The sequence below is a fragment of the Sinocyclocheilus grahami genome, unplaced genomic scaffold (genome assembly GCF_001515645.1).
Source record: "Sinocyclocheilus grahami isolate Dianchi unplaced genomic scaffold, SAMN03320097.WGS_v1.1 scaffold70.1, whole genome shotgun sequence".
Classification (NCBI taxonomy): Eukaryota; Metazoa; Chordata; class Actinopteri; order Cypriniformes; family Cyprinidae; genus Sinocyclocheilus; species Sinocyclocheilus grahami.
Genome location: NW_015505249.1, coordinates 2,277,024 through 2,300,681, shown reverse-complemented (window position 1 = coordinate 2,300,681; position 23,658 = coordinate 2,277,024). Strand labels below are relative to the sequence as shown.

General features: G+C 38.9%; 3 protein-coding genes across 3 annotated transcripts; 2 read left to right on the top strand and 1 right to left on the bottom strand.

Annotated features, from left to right (window-relative positions):
* Window positions 1-638: 638 nt before the first annotated feature.
* LOC107585414 (CSC1-like protein 2) lies at window positions 639-10,711 on the top strand. The gene is made up of 15 exons (XM_016272431.1): window positions 639-768; window positions 1,833-1,913; window positions 2,356-2,479; window positions 3,321-3,454; window positions 3,668-3,805; window positions 5,544-5,697; window positions 5,809-5,915; window positions 6,058-6,144; window positions 6,701-6,766; window positions 6,887-7,049; window positions 7,146-7,251; window positions 7,336-7,503; window positions 7,808-7,923; window positions 8,026-8,088; window positions 8,271-10,711. Exons 1-15 carry the CDS (start codon window positions 671-673, stop codon window positions 8,427-8,429), a joined length of 1,764 nt encoding a protein of 587 aa, XP_016127917.1. The 5' UTR covers window positions 639-670; the 3' UTR covers window positions 8,430-10,711.
* A 1,827-nt stretch (window positions 10,712-12,538) lies between these two features.
* Window positions 12,539-18,302, top strand: LOC107585471 (zinc transporter ZIP9-like). Its single transcript, XM_016272494.1, has 5 exons — window positions 12,539-12,726; window positions 13,728-13,796; window positions 15,843-15,928; window positions 16,729-16,863; window positions 17,510-18,302. The coding sequence occupies exons 1-5, from the start codon at window positions 12,570-12,572 to the stop codon at window positions 17,768-17,770; spliced, it is 708 nt and encodes a 235-aa protein (XP_016127980.1). The 5' UTR covers window positions 12,539-12,569; the 3' UTR covers window positions 17,771-18,302.
* A 2,740-nt stretch (window positions 18,303-21,042) lies between these two features.
* On the bottom strand, window positions 21,043-22,926 carry LOC107585470 (coiled-coil domain-containing protein 177-like). The gene has a single exon (XM_016272493.1). It carries the CDS (start codon window positions 22,833-22,835, stop codon window positions 21,123-21,125), a length of 1,713 nt encoding a protein of 570 aa, XP_016127979.1. The 5' UTR covers window positions 22,836-22,926; the 3' UTR covers window positions 21,043-21,122.
* Between the last annotated feature and the right edge of the window lie 732 nt (window positions 22,927-23,658).

Sequence of the window (23,658 nt, the reverse complement as noted above, 5' to 3'; positions counted from 1 at the left end):
CAGTGCCCACAACCGATCTAAAGTATCCAGATAGAAATGTGTTGCCCATTCTCAATGTTTTAAGCCCTCCAGAACACTGGCCCATTTTAAAGTTTTACCTCAGCTGTAAGTGCCTTACAGTAACCACAATTTGTATCGAACCAGGAACATTCATTTATTTTCAGATTTTAACCTAAACCCATATTCATCATCATTACTCAAATATTTATCTTTCCCGCTATGGACCTTAATCAGAGTAAACATCCCACTGCAACCCACTTTACTTGCATAATCTAGCATTTTTTTGAGTGAAACTGGATATTTAACATGGGAAAAGAAAAATGAAGAGTGGAACTTGGGAATTGATTGGGTTAAAAAAAATTGAAAAAGTGGTTGCAAAAAAAAGGTTGATGATGGTGAAGTTCCAGATGAAAGATTGCAAAATATATATATATTATAATGTGCACAGATGAATCGTCAAACAGTGTAAAACTGCTTGGTTATTTCAATATTTTTAACAATGTAAACAGACTGTACGTCTGTCTCTTCACAGACTCATACTTGGTGTCAAATGAAATATGTCTCTCCTGACTAAGGTCCATAGTTTAGTGCTGTGTAATATTGCTCTGTTAATGGGGATTAACAGAGCATCAATCAATATTATAGTTGAAAGGATAATAAATAAACTCTGATGTCTCCAAATTGTCTCCATTCACAGGTGAAACGCACTTTATTCATTAATGGGATCGCAAAATATGCAGAAGAGAGTCAAATAAAGCAGCATTTCGAGTAAGTTCTTACTGAAAATACGCATTTTATGTCAGTGTTAATTAGGATATGCCTTCCCATCAGCTGTAAGGGTGAAGTGTGTATTTATGCACCTGTATGACTCGCTTTCCTTTGTAGAACATTTCAAGAAAATATTTTGATAAATGTCTAATCCAAGTCAGTGGGGTCCAGTGTTGTCTGCTGAATTGTTCGTTGGATCTCATTTTGTGTTCTGCAAAAGTAAGTCATTCAGTTTTGGAATGACATGAGGGAGAGTAAATAATAACATTTTTGGGTGGACTATCCCTTTAAGATTCCCCAATCCACAGTGAATTCAAGCTTAGTCCTGAGACGTGGCCCACGTAAGACAATGACAAACTTTTTTGTTTTAATTGGTCTGAAGTGGTCATGTGGCTACAAGATGCTCAGCGTGTCCATCCACTCAGTTTAACTAATCTCACTTACTGCTAAAGAATGTGCGGGGACAATACATGTCTTCAACTACTTCTGAGTCAAGGATTTCTAGTATAAGGCTGTGGGGCCAAAGTGACAATTGAGAAAGAGAAATGAGGATGTGTAGATAGAGGACGTGAGGAAGAAAAGAGCAAACACAAATGAGAGCAGAATATCAGACTCGCAGACGTCTCAAAGCATATTGCAGTCTGTCCTACTGCAGCCAACTGGGAAAAGAGTCATCAGTCCTTTAGACTCCCACAGATCTATTACTTTAGGATGGATGGAAATTTGGACTTAATAGTGTACACATTATACTCCACTAATGTCTTCAGTGTTGTCTGTACATCATCTCACAGAGACTGCTGTGTCATTATTTAAAAAGCCTACCAATTTGTTGTATGCTAGTCTACTATTTTGATACCATTGATTTTAGATTTACTCACCCTTATGCAACGCATAAAAAGAAACAGTGGCTGGTCATTTTACATGTCGGTCAGTTTCTTCCGGTCTAAGTGAGCCATTCTTGGCCAGCGTAAAGTACAGTGTGCGCCAGACAATACTGAAGCCTGGCTCCTGCAAGTTTTGTCTCTCTTACACTTTTCATTTTTCATCTCTGTGTTCATATCCAGGAAAGCATATGAAAACTGTGTGGTTCTGGATGCTCGCATTTGTTACGACGTTGCCAAGCTTATGTCCCTGGAGTCTGAAAGGTACAAATTTTACAAGCTTAGTTTAGACAAGTTTCAGTCACCATTTTAAGTACTGTACACAAGGAACTTTCTATGAATAAGGTACAGATTTGTGTCCGATTCCTTTTTTTAAATAGTATTTTATATAGTTACATTTTCATGTTTTTACTGTACATTGCTACATTATGCCAATCACCCAAACCTAGATTTTAAGCTTCATTAAAAAAAAAATAGTAATAAAATGACTCATTTACTATTTATTTTGACCTCTTGAGGTCAAACTAAACAGTATTTTCTGTCTGAACAACATTCTGCTTTCAATGACCCTTTGATGAAAAAGAACAAAAATGGACTTAAATTGACCTTAAATTGTACCACCTTTATGGAAATTGCAACTAAAATGTATTGGAAGTAAACTTCACAGTCAGGCTCAATTCAATGTTCTTGACTTTGTCTTATTCAGGAAAAAGGCAGAACGCAGCAAAAAGTTCTACACAGACCTGATGGCCAAGGAGCACATCCCCACTATGATTAACCCCAAACCCTGCGGCCACCTCTGCTGCTGCATCATCGCGGGCTGCGAGCAGGTCAGGTCAAATGCAGTATAACCTCTCAAGTTTCAACCCAAAGTGTTTTGAATAGTAGTGGGTTTCTAGATCCCTCATTAGTAAATGACTGATCATGCATTTCACTTCACATTCAAATATAAATCAGAAATGCATGAACTGTCATCATGAATACACAACTTTTTCCCATCAGACACACAGTCAGTGTGTCACATCCTCTGTCTCGTGTTCTGCCTGTAGCTCCGCTTCATTATATTTACAGTCAGGATGATGTACGCTCTGCTGCTGTGAGACATGTTCAACATCAGCACGGGCTTATTCAGCAGCTCCCAAGCTCCTTATTAGATAAACAGATTTCCCATTTGTCACTAGTGATTTTTCTGTAGCACTTCATGTCCCCCTGCTGGCCGATGACTGGAATGCTGTAGTCAGTATGGCTGCTGGAAAAACAAGCTCTTAACTGGCAGGCTTACAAAGCATTAAATAGAGGGTTCGTTGATTAATTGTTGACTTGAAGCATTGAGAAGTAACAGAATTCAAAGGGACAGTCACCTGATGTTAACACTGTAAAGCCTGACATATGAAATAATAGACAAAGAAATCTCAAATAAAATAAAAAAAAAGTTTGCATATGTGTTTTTGTTGAGTTGATCTTATTTGATACATCAGGCAGAAAAAAATAGTTTTATTCAGAGGCCCAAACTGAGCAAAAATATGCAATTTGGTGCAGATGCTGATATTTATATGGCCAAAAAGTCAAATCAAATTAAGATTATATATAAATGAAGATTATATATATATAAATGAATGTCTTTAAAATCAAGTGCATTTTAACTCTTGTAATGCTAATCCATTCCTGCAGGAAGAGGCTGTGAACTACTACACTAAGCTGGAGGCCAAACTGAAGGAAGAATACAAAAAAGAACGAGAAAAAGTCAACACTAAACCTCTGGGAATGGCTTTTGTTACCTTCCAGAATGAAGCCATGACATCCCTGTAAGTCTAATAGACGTTTTGGTCTTTGTGTGTGAATAAAACGCTAACCAAAGAGTATCATTGTGGTACTAGCTGTTCTTAGAGGTAAAATTGCACATGAATATTGTGATCATTCAGTATCATGGTATTACCTTCTGATATGATCATATTACCATCACAATACTTTACCAGAAGGAAAAATCATATTAATATCTGATTTTTTACCCTTCCCAGCATCCTGAAAGATTTTAACGCATGTCAGTGTCACGGCTGTCACTGTCGACGAGAGCCAAAGTCCTCCCCCTTCAGCAGCCTTCTCAACACATACAACTGGACAGTCACATATGCTCCAGATCCACAGAATGTTTACTGGTAACATCCTCATCCTAAATCTCATGAATTCATTATGAGCGTAGTCTCACAGAGCTAGACTTTGGACATAAAGCGGGATCCACTTTGCGGTTTCATTCTGGCCAAGAAATACCCACTTAGACAGGAAAGACTGACCACAGTTAGTTGTTTTTACATGCATGTAAATCTGAAATCGATGATTCCAGAATAATAATTCATTCTGAGCTGGATCTATAATGCATATTATTGCTAAATGATATTGCAATTTCATATGCAATATGCATTAGATTGTGCAGGTTTGTGGGCTATTTTTGGAGACAGTGATCAAGTTGCATATTGTTTCAAAGTAGATTTACAGAACATCATGATGTTAATGTTTATAATAGCTTAATATCTTCATGCCTTATAGTTGCATTTAGCAGATTAGAGCGGTGCAATAGTATAGTTTACATTTTGCAATGATACAATCAACCTATATTGCTTGATTGCTATACTATGTTGCAATATAGTATATATCGGCCAACACAAGTATACTGTGTGTATGTGGATACATTTGTACATAATGGCATATTCAACTTTATATATAGAGCTGGACGATAATATAGTATAATAAAACAAAAAATCAGCAGGTGAGATTTGATATACATACAAGTATATATTCCTTTACGTGAGTGTACTATATGTATGCGAATAAAGTTGGATATATAATATATGTTCAACTTTACATATAGAGCTATATGATAATACAGTTTACATTTTTGCAACAATATAAACAATCATGCAGGTGAGATTTGCTATATAGTATAGATTGCTCTATGTGAGTATACTGTATGTTTGCAGGTAATGGTGGATGTACTATACTGTATATAAGAATCAAGTGGTTGAGATTTGCTATATAGTACATACCACATAACGTGAGTGTGCTGTATGTATCCAGTAGGGCTGGGCGATATAGCTAAAAAATGTATATCTTGGTATGTTTCCAAATTTTGACAGTCATTGATATATATCAATATTCTTCCATTTGCTCCATGAAAAAAACATGATCTTTGGAGAACAGCTATTGAAAAACATCTGATGTGTAACATTATATTAGTTCTATGCATTACATTAGGTCTTAATATATAGACCGTCTGTGTCATTAATGTTAATCAAACAATAAAAGAAAAGAAGGAATCACTCGCTGCTCTTGATTGAACTACTTGATTTGTAATGAATACATTACATTTCACATTACATATAGACTATGCAGTGATTTTTACATTTGATTTTGATTACTTGTTTTTCTTACCTGAATGATTTTGCTTAGATGTAAAATGAAGAAAGTAGTGTTAATTTAATTTGTTTCTTATATTTGTACTACTGTTTAAAGTAACAAAAATATATTATGATTAATATAGTTGTTATTATTATTATTAAGAAAAAAATTGGAGGAAAAGATGCATCAAGAATCGTTTTATAGTCGAATCATTACCCTCTAAATCATAATCGAATCGAATCATGAGGCAAGTGAAGATTCACACATCTTCTGTGATTGGTCAAAACACCCCACATGGTGCATTGTGGGATCATCGAAAAAAAGTTGAACATATATTTTGTCCATATCATTTTGAAGGTTTTTTTTTAATAGAGAATGGGAAAATTACAATAACTCATTATTGAACATTTGCTCATTGTGACTCATTTTGCCAGCACGGGTCACATATAGTAGTTGTATGATTCATTACATAAATCGTGACTCGTACCTTGTTTTTCACAGGGAGCATTTGTCCACTGGTGGCCTCAACTGGTGGCTCCGCTGCTTTATCATCAACTGCTTTCTCTTCATCTTGCTCTTCTTCCTCACCACCCCTGCCATCATCATCTCCACCATGGACAAGTTCAACGTCACCAAACCCGTGGAGTACCTGAACGTAAGGAGTCTGTTAAACTGGGTGTTAATAAGCATCAAATGCAGTGTGATTATTGGGTCATGATTCTGTCTCTCATCACCTCCCTTCCTTCCCCCGTGTCTATTCCTCCAGAACCCTATCATCACTCAGTTCTTCCCCACCCTGCTGTTGTGGTGCTTCTCGGCCCTTCTCCCCACCATCGTCTACTACTCCGCCTTCTTTGAGGCCCACTGGACACGGTACAATGCCAAATTCTGTATATCCATGAATTTTTTAATGACCTAGAGTTAGAGTTTCTAAGCTAAACCATTTTCTGGTTGACACAAGTAGACACAAACCTGGTGGTCCCAAGCTCAAAATATACATGACTTTTCTCTTTAGATCTGGAGAGAACAGAACCACCATGCACAAATGCTACACGTTCCTCATCTTTATGGTTCTGCTGCTGCCATCTCTAGGACTGAGCAGGTATTTTATAACACTCGGTTTACATAGAAAAGTTAGAAATACAGCTGTTATGCTAGACAAAATACAGTTATCCCATCCTAGCTTTTAAAATGCCTTCAAATAGCATTGACTGAAAATATTATTAAATTTGAGACATATTATATTCAGGTATTTCGTATTAGGTATCAACATTCATCAGCAATATTTCACAAAACTGTTACTTAGTTCTAATTTTACATTTTGCATCCTAACTATTTATATGATGTTTTATTAAGTAATATGTTCCTGAATAAACAACCTTTCAACAAAATGCTGAAAATTACCAACCATTAAGTTTTTGATATAATACGCAAATTTGTGCGATTTGTGTATTTTAACTTGAAATAATAGTAATTTGTATCATTGAAAAATCTTTTTCAATACAAATATTGCATTTTTGTGTATTTTCACATCAAAAAGATTCTTTCTGATTATAGGAAATGGAAAACATCTCAACTTTTTATCCTGGTTGTGTTTGCCGTGTTGCCTCATTTCTCATTTGTATTAAACATTTCACACAATCTTTTCCAAAATGCAGTTTGGATGTTTTCTTCCGCTGGCTCTTTGACAAGAAATTCCTCGACGAGGCAAAAGTCAGATTCGAGTAAGTCCATGAGAGGATTTGCAGCTCTAAAATCCTGTGTTACAGGGGTTGTTGTTTCGAAAACATTTGGTTTATGCATATTAAAGATTTATGGCTTGATTTCTTTTTTGTCTCTATTAGGTGTGTCTTCCTTCCAGATAATGGAGCTTTCTTTGTGAACTATGTCATTGCGTCTGCCTTCATTGGTAACGCCATGGACCTGTTACGCATTCCTTATTTCCTTATGTACATGATCCGGCTGTGTCTGGCACGTTCAGCTGCTGAGAGGCGCAACGTGAAGAAGGTCTGTAGAGTTTCAAGTACAACGGTCATTATACTCACCCTTACGCTATTATGCTCAATAACTCATATCCTTATGCATGGTTCCATTTTGTTACAGCATCAAGCTTATGAGTTCCAGTTTGGAGCTGCTTACGCCTGGATGATGAACGTCTTTACTGTGGTCATGACCTATAGCATCACCTGTCCAATTATTGTACCATTTGGTGAGAGACATTTCTCGCTGAAGAACTATAAAGAATTCTGGCATCATGGCGGCACGTTTAACACTATTTTAATTTTGCCTGCAGGACTGATGTACATGCTACTGAAGCACCTGGTGGACAGGTATAACATGTATTATGCCTACCTGCCCTCCAAACTGGATAAGAAAATCCACTCTGGAGCTGTCAACCAGGTGGTGGCAGCACCCATCCTCTGCCTTTTCTGGCTGCTCTTCTTCTCTACTGTCCGTACAGGTAAGACAATGCCAGATAGTGGGTCTGTTCTAAACCCTAGCAAGCTGCCTACCTACGCAGCATTTTTAGGCATCATGGGAATACTGTGTGGATGCAATGATAGTTCCAAACAATAGGCAGCAAGGTTGCTCACTTGCACTTGGAGAGTATTGTGGGCCAGTGGAAAACCAGGTTGAGAATCAGTGCTCTAGATGTAACTGTAGAAAGATTATTGTCATAACTCTAAAATGATTTTTCTTCCTCTTCTCTGTTCTAATGTGATTTTTGTTCTCTTCTCTCTTGATTTCCTTGTTACATTTTAAAGGTTTTGTTGCTCCGACATCAATGTTTACCTTTGTGGTTCTGATCATCACCATCATCATTTGCCTCTCCCATGTCGTCTTTGGTCATTTCAGATACCTCAGTGCGCACAATTACAAGGTCAGAAATAGCTCTGTCTGTTTGATTATTTGTTTTTTATAAATAAATCCAAGCACAGAACTTTCTCTAATCTGCAGTGTGATTTTCCTGAATTCTCTACAGATCGACATGGACGGTGTGGACAATGGACGACCACCAGATTCATCTCATCCTGTCAAGTCTGTGGTAAGTTTTAATAATCACATCAGTGTCTCGCGCATCATGAGCATGAAAGCTTTATTACACCCCTAATTTTTAGCATTAACAGTATTTATTTAGTAGTTATTCATCTGGCATCAACAAAATTCGATATTGTCACATCTGATTTTTTCCCACTTTACATCTTCTCTCTTTGTATTCTATATCAGCAGACGTATGTCGCCCAAGTGCTACAGGACCCAAACACAGACGAGACGGGAAGTGGCGAGGACGAGGGGCAGGGGTCATCGCAGGATGAGGAGGGGGGGAACGAGGGTGATTTCCAATCAGGAGAGGACAGCCTTATTGAAAACGAGGTGCACCAGTGACCCAGGCAGGGTCACGCCATGTGCTGAACATGGCAGGACTTTAACATGATCAAACGGAGATCCACTACACCTCACTTCACTTACTGAGCGCGTGAATCCATCACAGCTGACAGCTAAAACACTCATTTATCATTGAGGCTTGGAGACAGGATGGCCAATTGTCAAGAATTTGGAATGGCTTGTGATTGTACTCCACCTATTTGAAACGGCGTTTCACAATACTTCTTTACATTGGTTACCCTGTTTGTACGGCATAGTGTTGTCAAAAGTACCGACCGCGATACCAGTCAATACTGAAATTTTAAAAACGACCATTTCCCGCTAACATTTGAGCGCTATTGAGCAGATTCTTAAACACCGCTAATTTGCCATTGTGTTCAAGTGCTCAACAGATAAGACTGTGATTGGCTACAATGGTCATCGCTTCACGCTCTTCACCGAGCTCTTACACAGATACACACGGGAGCGTTTGAAAGCTGCGTCTATCAGAAGATCCCTAATATATCTGCACATAGACGGATCCTCTGATAGACGCAGCTTTCAAACGCTCCCGTGTGCTTCTGTGTGAGCGCTTGGTGAAGAGCGTGAAGCGATAACCATTGTAGCCAATCACAATCATATCTGTTGAGCACTTGAACACAATGGCCAATCAGCGGTGTTTAAGAATCCGCTCAGCAGCGCTCAAATACGTTTTTAAAATTTCAGCACCGACTGGTATCACAGTCGGTACTTTTGACAACACTAGTATGGCGTTTGGTAGATACCGAGTTTCTTGCCGTTACAAGCGCATGTCTAGTAAATAAGACCAAAAACAGTAATGATTACTCCTAATTTGCAATTAAAAATTTTAACTGAGCTATGTTATGATTAATTAAAACAGATATAGTGCTATCTCAGGTGGGCAGGAAAATTGTATATTAGGGTGGATTTCACATATACGCTTACAGTCTCCAAAGCTTTTACATAAAGTAAATATTAAAAGATTTCTTCTTAGGAAAAGAGTTACGTAGAATAATGTTCAGTTAACAGTTTGGTGACAGTTAAAAGCAAAAATAGATATATATGGTAACTATGATTTAATCAATCAGAATCAAGTATTTCAGACAGCCATGTGATCATTTACAGTCATTTGTTTTTAGAGCCCTAGCAACACCATTTCATGTTTACCATCTGTAGTACATAAAAACAGATAGGCCCAAAACATTTCAGTGATGGTGAATCACTATCACAATTTATCAAATTTAGTGAGAAATCATATGTATTAGAAATGCTTGTGTAATAAACACCAATCAGCATGAATGATTCGGTTTTGATTTAGAAACCAAATATTGTTATTTTCTTTGTCCCAGCTGAAATGGCACTACAGCACGATATATTTGAAGATGAGCAAATGAATGCAACTTTCATTCTTCTCTACCAAAGCCAATGTATTCAACATTGAATACCATTACTAGTTCCTCTTGTATTAGTAATTGTTGGAAAAACAAAAGGATCGAAAAACTCACTCCAGCCTGCTGAATTAACCAACTGTGAGGAAAACAGCCACCGAACACTAATTGTCTCACCATATACTTGGACTGGAAAAGCCACTTTTAGACTCAAAGGCACATCACCATCCCTGGAACTATTCTCCTGTCTACCCTTACGTCTTCTGTGCATTCAGTGTTTAAATGTGGTATGACGCGACTTTCTGAATCAGGCATCAAATGGACCAACATTAAATTGTGTCGCTCTACTGTGGAATGTTCTGTCAATAACTGATACTGTAGCAAAAAATTACTTAAACGCACAGCAAATTCCCTATGTGGGCTTAAAGGCAGAATTTGTGAATGTGAATATATTTGTTCTTTTTGTTATGCATGGGTATGAAATAATGGTTTCATCAGGTTTTGGTGATTGTTTTTTTTGTTTTCTTTTTTATTACCACTAACAAGTGATGTACACATTACCATTTTTGATCATTTAACATATTTTACTACTCATACTGTAAAGAGTGCATGGAAAACATAACCAGAAATCCCTGAACATCCTGAAAGTTGGGTTTATGATGATAGCAAGATCGCATTGAGTCATATATCAATATGTGTCTTGATTATGGTCGCCTTTATTGCTATAGTGGTGTGTTCCTTGCAATTTGACAAGAGAATGAGAAATAACAGACTCTGTTCCGTGTTTCTTCTTACCTGTTGGCCATTTACAAGCTTTTCGCTGACACTCTTCCAGTTGCGAGCTAATTTGACTGGGTTTATGCATCATTTAGTGGTTGAAGTCTGGAAAAAAAATACACAAAAACTAGTACATTGACCACTATTTCTTAGCCACCTTTTTTTTTTTTACTACACTCTTTATATCTGTTTTGTCACCATGCTCAGTCATTTTTGCTACTGTGTCCATTATATACATAATGCATTTTTGTGTTTTTTGTGCAAGTCAGAACTGGAAACAAAATATTTTTTAATTTTTCTTTCAAAAACGAGCAGACAAAGGCTGTGCCTGAGTACTTGCTTTAAAAAAAAAAAAATTTTTCTTTGTCCAACCTCTATATGGTTGATCTTTCCTGCTAGTGGACATAAATAGTTCTCATTGTGTCATTTATTGTTTACAGGAATAGCAATGCAGTGTTTAAACTGTCACTTTTTGCAACAAATGTTAACTTGAAACTTGTTTGCAAACTTGTGAATTAAACATTAGGAAGCTAATTAGTGATTTTTAGTTAATTTATGTAAATCACACTAATCTACCAATCTATCACTGAGGAGCTTGTAACTTTTAAATGCAAATAACACTAGGCTATGCACTTCATGTGGAATATGTAACATTATCATGGTGTATGTAACCATATCAAGCCATTTTTGTCAGTGATCTTGTTTGGACAACACTGAGTAACTGCAGTGCTTTGTACGTCTGATGCTCTTGCTGCTTAGATACTGTAGGTGATGACTGCATCCTGGATCTATTTAAGGAAAAACACTATTTCAAGCATGATGCGGCAATAATTTATTTATGCATCTTTATAGGCTTTTCCCATTTGTTACAGATGTTGTCCACAATATTTATTTCACAGTGGAATATGTAACATTATCATGGTGTATGTAACCATATCAAGCCATTTTTGTCAGTGATCTTGTTTGGACAACACTGAGTAACTGCAGTGCTTTGTACGTCTGATGCTCTTGCTGCTTAGATACTGTAGGTGATGACTGCATCCTGGATCTATTTAAGGAAAAACACTATTTCAAGCATGATGCGGCAATAATTTATTTATGCATCTTTATAGGCTTTTCCCATTTGTTACAGATGTTGTCCACAATATTTATTTCATTTGTCTATTACTTTTCCATCTTTTGAATTAACCGGCCATTGGCCTGGAGTGAAGTGGATAAATCCGTGTAATATTTTTGTAAATAGAAGCATTGCGCTGCTCTTGGAACACTAAACTGTATTTGCATTTGTACAGCTTAGCCAGCAAAACCATGTACAGTCGACCATGAATTTTGCTTTTGTCCATTCAGATTTCCCTTAGGATCGTACTTTGCTTGCGATTGCTGTTTTTAATAGTTTTGTATCTCAACCTCCGCTCAAATTATCTTTTGTAGTGTCATCCTCAAACTCTTCCATGTCTTTGAACAATAAAATAGACTGACAAAACCATATAAAGTGTCATGAAATGTCATTTACAAAGAAATACACTAACTGCGTTTCACTTAAAGGGATAGTTCACCCAAGAATGAACATTTGATGTTTATCTGCTTACCCCAGGGCATCCAAGATGTAGGTGACTTTGTTTCTTCAGTATAACACGTATGATGATTTTTAACTCCAGCCGTTGCAGTCTGTCAGTCATATAATGCATGGCAATGGTAACAAAATCTATGAGAGTAAAAAAAACATGCAGACAAATCCAAATTAAACCCTGCGGCTCGTGATGACACACTGATGTCCTAAGACACCTCTAATACACTTTAAAGCATGTCAACATATTCTGTTACACCAAATACACAAAATAATGATCTTTAAAAAAGCATCATATGACCCCTTTAAAACTCACTGCTGGTAGCCTCATATTGAAGAGATAACGATTGATTATGTTTGCCAATACATGTTTCTTCTCCTCCTCATGTAGACTGGTATTGCTCCGCTATGGACGAGAATCAAAATATCTCTGAATCAAATTCAACACTTCATCTAGCCGGAAAGAAAGGTCTGCGTCCTCACTTCTTCATAGGAATCTCTCTCGTCTTGGGCTTTACGCTCATGTTTGTGGTGGACCAGATTGCCAACTACTGCTCTATGCACGGTACCTCAATGCTGCTTCTTATCAGAAACACATTTCAATACTTATCCACTCACTTCTTCCACACAGAGGCTTGTGTTGAGAATAGAAATGTATAAGGGTGACCATACGCCCTCTTTTTCAAGACAAGTCCTGGCTAGGATTTCTGAATTCCCTAAAATGTCCAGGTTTTGCCTTTGTTTTCCTATTCTTCATATGTTATATGTATGTGTATTTGCATTGCTTTGATTGTTCTCTGTAGATCCCACCTTCTCGCACAACACAATTGGTCGATCGTGTACAATGCCAGCACACTATTGGTCAAACTGTTTTTTAGTCATTACCTGCAGCAAGTATAAAAACAATAGGAAAACAAAACCTGGACATTTTAGGCAATTTAGAAATCCCGGTCAGGATATGTCTGGGGAAAAAATGACGTATGATCACCCTAAATGTATGCTAATCTTAAAATAAACTAGATTCAATGTTTTGCTTTAAGCTTAGCTTTGTAATAATGTATACTGAATGACTCTGCAATCGTTCTGTATTAATTATTACATTCAATAATTTCATTTGGATTTGTTGCTTAATATTGTTTTTAATAGTTTCTGAAATGGTATACAATAGTATGCATGCAATATTGTTTACTTCAGCAAGTTGCGTCCAGGTACCATGTCAGGAATAAAAAATTATTTAGCATTTTTCACACAACTTCTTTTTAAAAATGTCCTAACTTTTAGTGTGGCTCTCTAAAAGTTTTTATTTAAAAAAAAAAAAAAAAGATTAGGATCTATTGCATGTACGTATGTATCTTGTATTTAAATTTTCAGTATCCTACTGTAATGTGATAAATCTCATTCTTAGTGTATTATTGAAATTGTAAAGCACAATTGTAAGCATGCATTATGAATTGAATTTATTCCACTCGGCCGCAGACAGACACGTTGGAGTCTGTGGAAAAACAACCGGTGTGAAACGCTGTCAGATGCTCTCTTGAGAACGTTTCTGTTTGTCTTGTTTCCCAGAACCCCGAGCGCGCGTGTACAGTGGCAACAGTGTTACTGCCACCCTGGGTCTGCTTATTCACGCCGCAGGTAACAAAGGCTTCACTTCCACTATTATGTTCCATATTGCCCAGACTCAACAGATCACATTACAGTGAATCATGCCCGTAGTGCTTGTCCTTCTGAGTATGGTTATTCAAGTCAATGAACAATGGGTTCTCGATTCTGCTTAATAAGCCTCCATTGTGTTTTTATCACAGCATCTGTCCTTTAATACCAAAAAAGGGACACTAAAAACAGACTAACCTCATTGTGTGGTTTGGTTTTCATGGCTAGTGTTACATTTCTGTTTTCAAATATTGGATTACAAGGAGTGCCAACAAAAACATTTAAAGGGGTCATATGATGTTGCTAAAAAAGAACATTATTTTGTGTATTTGGTGTAATGAAATGTGTTTATGTGGTTTAAGGTTAAAAAAACGCATTATTTTCCACATACTGTACATTATTGTTTCTCCTCTATGCCCCGCCTTTCTGAAACGCGTCGATTTTTACAAAGCTCATCGGTCTGAAAAGCGAGGTGTGCTCTGATTGGCCAGCTATCCAGTGCGTTGTGATTGGCCGAATACCTCAAGCGTGTGATGGAAATGTTACGCCCCTTAACATACTGTGATGGCGTGTCCCGGCCAGAGCGACGAGACAAAAACATTAAAAGAACGATGCATTTGTTGCATCCAGTGGCGACATGATTATATGGATTATAATGACTTATACTGTCTTTTTACGCGTTGCGTCGCGTAAACATAAAACCAATTCTGCATTTGTGATCGGAGAAATGACAAACAACAAGCGCTACTATACACTGCTCAAAACTCGCGTTTGAATCGTCAGTGGCAAATCCTTAAAATGAAAACGTACTTGCAGTCTGTGAGTCAGAACAGCCGGCATTGTAGTTACTCTACCAGGATCAGGACACAGTCCTCCATAAAATGCGCTGCACAACCACTGATTTCTAGTCGTTTCCTCTTTTGGAAGACCAAACTAAGTAGTTTCACACGGCGGGCCTGAGTGAGCGGCAGCGGGCTTGAGAATGGCGCGGCCGGAGGATTTGACGAAGGAGAGTCCGGTGGGCTTGCGGCAACCACATGTGACGACCCCGGGCTGGACTCCGCTTCGTCCACGGTGAAAGCCGATCCGGCGATCCACAGCGAAGTTGATGTATTCCCTCAGCAACCAGCACAGATCAGCTCCAGGCATGACGAAGCGGATATCGTCCTCTTTTGGAAGACCAAACAAAGTAGTTTGGCTTTCACAACGAAACACACAGCGTCTTCACGACATGGTGGCGGCAACAACAATACTACAGTGAGACTAAAAGTTACACCTTCTTTCTTTGCATGAACATTTGGGCGGCGTTAAGCAAATCTTCCCACATCGTGACGTAGACATGTGGGGGCGTGTTAGAACGAGCCGTTTTAGGTAGGCGTGGCTGACTCTTAACTTTTATAAAGAATATCTCTTTGGATTTGAGACTTTAGTCTTTGCAACTTTACAGATCTTCTTTATGCACCAATAGCTTGTAACACTCCAAAGAGAAAGGAAAAATTGAAATCGCATCATATGACCCCTTTAAAAGCTATGTTTAAAGTGCAGTTTACTCCAAAATTGTAATTATGTTGTTATTAATAGGGTTACCATACATCCTCTTTTTCCCAGACATGTCCTGGCTGGGATTTCTAAATTGCCTGAAATGTTCGGGTTTTGGTTTTGTTTTCCTGCTGTTTTCATACTTAAAGTTAATGACTGGAAAATAGTTTGACCAATAATCAACCAATCGTGCTGTGGAAGAAGGTGGGAACTACAGATAACTGTCAAAGCAATGCAAAATATGCATACATATAAAATATGAGGACTGTAGAGAGGCTGTAAATAGGAAAATAAAATCAAAACCTGGACATTTTAGGCAATTTAGAAAAAGGATGTAAGGTCACTCTAATTATTAATTACGTCATTAATTTTGTTCTGTACAGCACTCAAAATAAATAATGATCAGTTCAGTTTGGTTGCTGTGATTTGTCAGCTGAAATTTGTGAGGAACTTATTTGCATGACGTTCACATTGTCTGTCTCTTTCCAGCTGATGGCGTTGCTCTGGGTGCAGCTGCGGCCTCATCACAGGTGTCCGTGCAGGTTGTTGTGTTTTTTGCAGTCATTTTGCATAAGGTGAGTTTGCTTATTTATCTGTAATAGCAGTGCGGAGTCATTCTGTATTAAGTAGATGAAACCGTAAAGCAATTGACCATTCGCAAAGACCCGCCCCCCTTAGTTACTGTTGCTATGTCTGACAAGCCATGGTGCTCTCACGCCACACATCATGTTCTCACGCAGTGAAAAACACATGGCGAAGCAAAGACGACACTGATAACACGCCGACAGATGAGACAGAGCAGATTACTTTTGGTATGAAACAAAGTCTCAGCTTTCAAATGTACATTTTTAAGAAATTCGAACAATAAATGCTGTTTTGTGGTGCCTCAGTTCAAACATGAACCTCCCTCTTTACTTGTTATAGCATGAAATAAACATGAATGAACATCCTAAGGTATCTTGTTTCAACCGCGGAAATGCATCATTTTTCAAGTTCAAGTCCACCGATGTTAATCTACTCTCCTGTCTGGTTTTGTTGGACAAAATGGCAGATTCGGTGTTATGATTCGCCTGTCAATCAAACGCTCTGCGTTGGGTCAATTCAAAGGTCATGGCTTTGATTCTCATGGAATGCATTAACTGATCAAATCTATCCTGTAAATGCAATGAAAGTCACTTTTCAAGAAAAGCGAGTACTGCTTAACATGTCCCCAAAAAACTCAATCTAAAACTAGAGAATAGAAAAAAATTTAATATGTGAGCCAATAAAAAAACACGTCCTCTGTCATGCTTTTGTTACCAAACCATTACAGTGAGTGTCCAGTTGCCTTGCTTTATTCAACACAAACTCACTTTTTTCCTCTGTCTCTCTTTAGGCTCCAGCAGCGTTTGGTCTTGTGTCTTTCCTCATGCACGCAGGTCTGGAGAGGAAGACTATTCAGAAGCATTTACTGGCATTTTCTGCTGCTGCGCCGCTGATGGCTATCAGCACTTACTTCATCCTGAGTGCAGTATGAAACCTCAGTTTCTCTTTATTTGTCCTGTGAAACTTTAGTTCCAGTAGAATAGCAAGCCAAGCATCAAAATATGCACACAATGCAGTGTTATTGTAGTATATTTTATATTATATTAAAAGCAAATTGAAAATGTGAATACATTTTTCAGTTTAAATTTTAATAATTTTGTTATGCCCTTTTGTCTCTTTTATTAGTTTGAATTTTTTTTATATAAAAATTAGTATTTACAAATTTTTGTAAATGCATATGTAAGTACACATGCATTTATCTTTTATTTTATTTCAGATTTATTTGAATGCAACATGAAAATGCAACATGCTTTTTAATTTTAGTTCTTTTTTTTGTTTTGTTTTGTTTTGTTTTTGATGACACAATGACATCAGATCCTTTTGAGATCTGGGGCCTGTTGCATAAACATACCCATTATGTCAGTCAGTATGAAAGTCAGTCTTTCTTTTCAGTATCAACTTAGACCTTGAAAAAAAAAGCAGTTTATGCAACTGGCCCTTGTTCTCACAAAGTTTGCCATGGGACCAACATGTTCTTTTTGGATTTTGGAGATTGTTTTTTTACTATATATTTTTTTTTTTTTAATGATCTAAAATAAGTAATGAATAGTTTATTTTTTTAATCTTTGCAGTCTAATGGCTCTTCTCAGAACCGCCTGAGCGCTACAGGCATTGGCATGCTGTTCTCTGCTGGGACTTTCTTATATGTGGCCACGGTTCATGTTCTGCCTGAAATCAACAGCAGAGGTCATCAGCGCTCCACTCACCTCCACCCTCACGCAGGACCTGGAGCCTACCAGCAGCAGAGCGGTCTGAGCATCACAGAGAGCCTGACTCTCATCCTGGGGACTGGACTTCCTGTTCTGTTGGCCCTCGGACTGCCAGACGATTAATCTGTAAAAACCATCCAACAGCCAAACTTGACAGTGACGTGTAATATTTCATTTTCAAATGTTTATATTTATATTATGACTTCAGAATGCTCTTTGAGAGTTTTATGTTTTGTCATGATTAGTGTTATGAAACTCCCCACATTTTCTGTTTAACGATTAGACAGCTTTAACTCATTCATTTTTTTATTAGCCGAGAAACAACTACAAGCCAGTGGTGTTTTTATGTGCATTGTCAAAGACAAAAAAGATTATATTTGATACTTATATCTAGAATCAAAATTTATTTTGCCTTAAAAATTAAGTAATTTGTATCACCTCCATAAAGTTGCAAAACTTAAGTGCAATACAGTGATCTTTTTCCAAGTAAATGTAAAATATTGTTTATTTTTTGAAGTTTTCTATTACACCGAGAATGCCTTGTATTGATATAAGCCAATGTTTATTTTGAGAACTAAATGCCCTGCAATCTGACACATGCAGACTGATCTCTCTGGTACGTGACAATCTATTAAAAGCTGCTATTTTGAGTGCATTTTTGTGTTTTGCAAATCACTTGTTGACGAAAATCACTTGACCTTAAAGGGTTAGTTCACCCAAAAATGAAAATCATGTCGTTTCAAACCCGTAAGACCTTCGTTCATCTCCGGAACACAAATTAAGATATTTATGGTGAAATCCGAGAGCTTTCTGACCCTGCATAGACAGCAACACAACTGACATGGTAGTGAGGACATCGTTAAAATAGTCCATGTGACATCAGTGGTTCAACCCTAATTTTATGAAGCTACGAGAATACTTTTTGTGCGCAATGAAAACAATAATAACGACTCTATTCAACAATTTCAGTAATAACACTGTTATCAGTAATAACACTGGCACAATGACCTTGTCGACCTTAAGATGATGTATCAGCTGTAGATAAACAGCTATCGATACACCGTCCGATGTGCAACCAATTGTTATTATCAGAATATATTTATCTTACACATGCAATTTGAGTTTAGTAAGTCATGCTTTATTCCAAAATGTTTTTAGTAACTTAACCCTCGAATGCCCTGGCAGAATTTGCAGTTTCTATCCAAATAGGTCTGCAACACAAAATCCATATAAAAATGAGTGATAAATACTGTAAAATATTCCAAAACCTTAATGGTTAATAAAACCACATTATTTGTTCAAATAAAAGTCAATAAATAATGCATATTCAATAAATACTTGACCTTTGGTGCAGCTTATTAATTGTCTTTGAGTAGATAAATACATTTATCAGCACCGTAAACATCTCATTTGAATGAAAAATACATCAACCTGGTACTCCGTAGTCTAATACTTCTGATGGAAGTATTGGCTATGAAGTAGTTTTATACTCCTGACTTTTGTTTGGCTCCATTAATACTATTATAATGATTCTTTTTTTAGCTCTACCCTATTCATAGTTTCAGGTGGCCCAGTTGAGCGGTCAGCTCTGCTTCTCGTGCCATCTGGTGGAAGGTGCGACGGGACGTCTGCTCCCTCACCCTCTCCCGCATGTAGCAGGAGGCGTGAGCCACCTTCCGGCTCCTCTCCTGGGCCTCGGCCCTCTCTTTCTGCAGCTTCTCCCAGTTTTTTTTTTTAATGATCTAAAATAAGTAATGAATAGTTTATTTTTTTAATCTTTGCAGTCTAATGGCTCTTCTCAGAACCGCCTGAGCGCTACAGGCATTGGCATGCTGTTCTCTGCTGGGACTTTCTTATATGTGGCCACGGTTCATGTTCTGCCTGAAATCAACAGCAGAGGTCATCAGCGCTCCACTCACCTCCACCCTCACGCAGGACCTGGAGCCTACCAGCAGCAGAGCGGTCTGAGCATCACAGAGAGCCTGACTCTCATCCTGGGGACTGGACTTCCTGTTCTGTTGGCCCTCGGACTGCCAGACGATTAATCTGTAAAAACCATCCAACAGCCAAACTTGACAGTGACGTGTAATATTTCATTTTCAAATGTTTATATTTATATTATGACTTCAGAATGCTCTTTGAGAGTTTTATGTTTTGTCATGATTAGTGTTATGAAACTCCCCACATTTTCTGTTTAACGATTAGACAGCTTTAACTCATTCATTTTTTTATTAGCCGAGAAACAACTACAAGCCAGTGGTGTTTTTATGTGCATTGTCAAAGACAAAAAAGATTATATTTGATACTTATATCTAGAATCAAAATTTATTTTGCCTTAAAAATTAAGTAATTTGTATCACCTCCATAAAGTTGCAAAACTTAAGTGCAATACAGTGATCTTTTTCCAAGTAAATGTAAAATATTGTTTATTTTTTGAAGTTTTCTATTACACCGAGAATGCCTTGTATTGATATAAGCCAATGTTTATTTTGAGAACTAAATGCCCTGCAATCTGACACATGCAGACTGATCTCTCTGGTACGTGACAATCTATTAAAAGCTGCTATTTTGAGTGCATTTTTGTGTTTTGCAAATCACTTGTTGACGAAAATCACTTGACCTTAAAGGGTTAGTTCACCCAAAAATGAAAATCATGTCGTTTCAAACCCGTAAGACCTTCGTTCATCTCCGGAACACAAATTAAGATATTTATGGTGAAATCCGAGAGCTTTCTGACCCTGCATAGACAGCAACACAACTGACATGGTAGTGAGGACATCGTTAAAATAGTCCATGTGACATCAGTGGTTCAACCCTAATTTTATGAAGCTACGAGAATACTTTTTGTGCGCAATGAAAACAATAATAACGACTCTATTCAACAATTTCAGTAATAACACTGTTATCAGTAATAACACTGGCACAATGACCTTGTCGACCTTAAGATGATGTATCAGCTGTAGATAAACAGCTATCGATACACCGTCCGATGTGCAACCAATTGTTATTATCAGAATATATTTATCTTACACATGCAATTTGAGTTTAGTAAGTCATGCTTTATTCCAAAATGTTTTTAGTAACTTAACCCTCGAATGCCCTGGCAGAATTTGCAGTTTCTATCCAAATAGGTCTGCAACACAAAATCCATATAAAAATGAGTGATAAATACTGTAAAATATTCCAAAACCTTAATGGTTAATAAAACCACATTATTTGTTCAAATAAAAGTCAATAAATAATGCATATTCAATAAATACTTGACCTTTGGTGCAGCTTATTAATTGTCTTTGAGTAGATAAATACATTTATCAGCACCGTAAACATCTCATTTGAATGAAAAATACATCAACCTGGTACTCCGTAGTCTAATACTTCTGATGGAAGTATTGGCTATGAAGTAGTTTTATACTCCTGACTTTTGTTTGGCTCCATTAATACTATTATAATGATTCTTTTTTTAGCTCTACCCTATTCATAGTTTCAGGTGGCCCAGTTGAGCGGTCAGCTCTGCTTCTCGTGCCATCTGGTGGAAGGTGCGACGGGACGTCTGCTCCCTCACCCTCTCCCGCATGTAGCAGGAGGCGTGAGCCACCTTCCGGCTCCTCTCCTGGGCCTCGGCCCTCTCTTTCTGCAGCTTCTCCCAGCGCTGTTCCTTCTGCGTCACGACCTTGCATCTCTCCTCCCGTTGCGCTTTCTCCTCCTCCAGGACTCGGTCTTGTAGTCTGCGATGGCCGAGTTTCTTCTCCTGGTTTTCTCGCCTGACGAGTTGAGCTCTGCGACGCCGCTGCTCCTGCACCTGCAGCACTGCACGCTCCATCCGCAGCTGGCAACGCTGCACCAACGTTTGCTTCTGCTCCAACCGATCCCTGTTCTCCCTCCTCGCCTGCTGCTGCGCAATCCGCATCTTCTGCTCCTCCTTCGCGGCACGTGATCGCATTTCCTGCACCCGCGCCTCTAGAAGCAGCGCGTGGTTCTCCTTGGAGCGTTGCAGCTTCTGCTCCAGTCCTTTTCGCTTGAGCTCCTTCTCTGCACGCTCCTGCTCCTCGACCTCCTTTTTTAGGAGGAGGTGCTTGAGTTGCTCCCTCTGGTTCTCTTGCTTGAGTCTCCTCCTTTCTCTCTTCTCCTGCATTCGCTTGCTCCTCATTGCGTGTTGTTCTTTTTCATGCACCGCCTTCAGCTCCTTCTCTCGCTGCGCCTCCTCAATGTGCTCCTTCTCCTGCAGGAGCCTCTCTTGGTAGCGTTTGCGCTCTTTTGCATCCCTGCTCGCCACATCAAGCTTGAACCTTCGCCGAGCTTGTTGCTCCTCGGCGTGCCTCCTCCAGCGCTCCTCCTGCCAAAGCGTCTCCCGCTCACGCTGCTCCGCAAACATGGCCTCCTCTTCCTCTCTCCGCCTCCTCTGCTCCTCCAAGTCCTCCTGCCAGCGGCGAATATGTCGCAGAAGTTCTTTTCGTCGCTTTTGCTCCATGTGAGCTCGCCGTGCCTCCTCGCGCCTCTGCTCCTCCTCGTGATGTTGCTCCTCAAACATGCTCTGGCGTAAGCGAAACTGCTCCTCTTCGTGCCTGGCCAGCATCAATGCAACAATCTTTCGGTCTTTTTCTGGGACGGCGATGCGTAGTTTGCGACTGATCTCCTGCGAGAGGCTCTTCAGCCGACGCTCCGTCGCAGGAGAACGTCTGAGGTCGGCCAGACTGAAACTGTAGGGGAACTTCTGACCGCATGTGGTCGGAAACCCATCTGAAATGGAAATCGCAGACTTTGAATGAACACGGTCGTCTGTGAACCGTGTCTTAGTTGGACACTTGGCTTTGGAATCGGTGCGTTGACTCTCAGCTCTTTGCTCCAGGACGGTTTCCAGGGCTGTGAATGCTTTTACAGACGACTTTCTATTCCAGCCCTCTTGTATGATCCGCTCTCTCTCCTCTCGACACAAGCGCAGTCGTTCTCTTCTTCCTTTCTCGTACTCCTCATATAACGCAGTCACCTCCTCCAGAGAGGACTCCTGGTTCTCATCAATGAAGTCTGTGAGGGATCTGAGCAACAGATCAACGGGTTTCACTCCCAATCTTGCACAGCATTCAAGTGAACGTGGACTTGTCAGAACATATCTGCTGTCTTCAGCTTCAGGAGAGCTGAAATTATTTAAATCCAAATGCAGGAGAGGTGAAATAGATCTAATATGCTCCATTAATAACTGTGTTCAGTCTACTCTGTGCATTTCATCGAGAATACAGCAGGTTTACCTATCCATAGCTGTTATAAAACAGCTTACAGCGAAATAAAACATCTCTTTATACAATTGAATTCAGATTTTTACTTATATTATGAATGTTTTAGAATACTTCTTCGCGCCTTAATCTGCTCCTCAAATCCTCGGAGGCTTCTCTGGTCACCATAGCAGCGCAGCACCGACACAGGAACTGCTTTCAATTCTTCTAAACTCATGGATCCTCAACTTGGAAACAGCGCCATCTAGCGATCAGGCGGCGACATTTATTTTTCAAAATAAAAGTGTTGTGGTGAAACATGTTCATATTTAATGTAATGATCTACACGTGCTTCCTCTACTACAGGGGTGTCAAACTCAATCCCTGCCAACCCTGCTCCAACACACACACCATGTAGTTTTCAAATAAGCCTGACGGACTTGATTTTTTGGATCAGGTGTGTTTAATTAGGGTTGAATTTAAACTCTGCAGGGCTCCGGTGTTGTGCCGAATTCTGCACCCCTGCCAGATTATGCACCCCCTCTTTGAAGTCGCTATGTGATTGGCTAATCCCAACCCCACCCCTAATCCTAACCCCTCCCCCACACCTACTCTTAAACCTACCAATACTAGGGGGTGCATAATCTGGCAGGGTGCAAATTTCGGCACTACAGCGGCCTTCCAGGGGTCAGTTGCTCAGAAAGTTTCATCTGGATCAGAATGATCTGGTTTTGGAAATCCCATGTTTTGCTGTCCAGGATCAGGTAACCCATTTTACTGTTGTGCTGGATCACCCTGATCCAG

Excerpts from the sequence above, each read along its gene's own strand:
- LOC107585414 (XM_016272431.1), top strand. The coding sequence starts at position 671 with ATGTCTCCAAATTGTCTCCATTCACAGGTGAAACGCACTTTATTCATT. Across the intron at positions 769-1,832 it reads CAAATAAAGCAGCATTTCGA|GAAAGCATATGAAAACTGTG; the intron begins GTAAGTTCTTAC and ends GTTCATATCCAG. Across the intron at positions 7,252-7,335 it reads TCCAATTATTGTACCATTTG|GACTGATGTACATGCTACTG; the intron begins GTGAGAGACATT and ends TTTTGCCTGCAG.
- LOC107585471 (XM_016272494.1), top strand. The coding sequence starts at position 12,570 with ATGGACGAGAATCAAAATATCTCTGAATCAAATTCAACACTTCATCTA. Across the intron at positions 12,727-13,727 it reads CAACTACTGCTCTATGCACG|AACCCCGAGCGCGCGTGTAC; the intron begins GTACCTCAATGC and ends CTTGTTTCCCAG. Across the intron at positions 15,929-16,728 it reads TTGCAGTCATTTTGCATAAG|GCTCCAGCAGCGTTTGGTCT; the intron begins GTGAGTTTGCTT and ends GTCTCTCTTTAG.
- LOC107585470 (XM_016272493.1), bottom strand. The coding sequence starts at position 22,835 with ATGGAGCATATTAGATCTATTTCACCTCTCCTGCATTTGGATTTAAAT.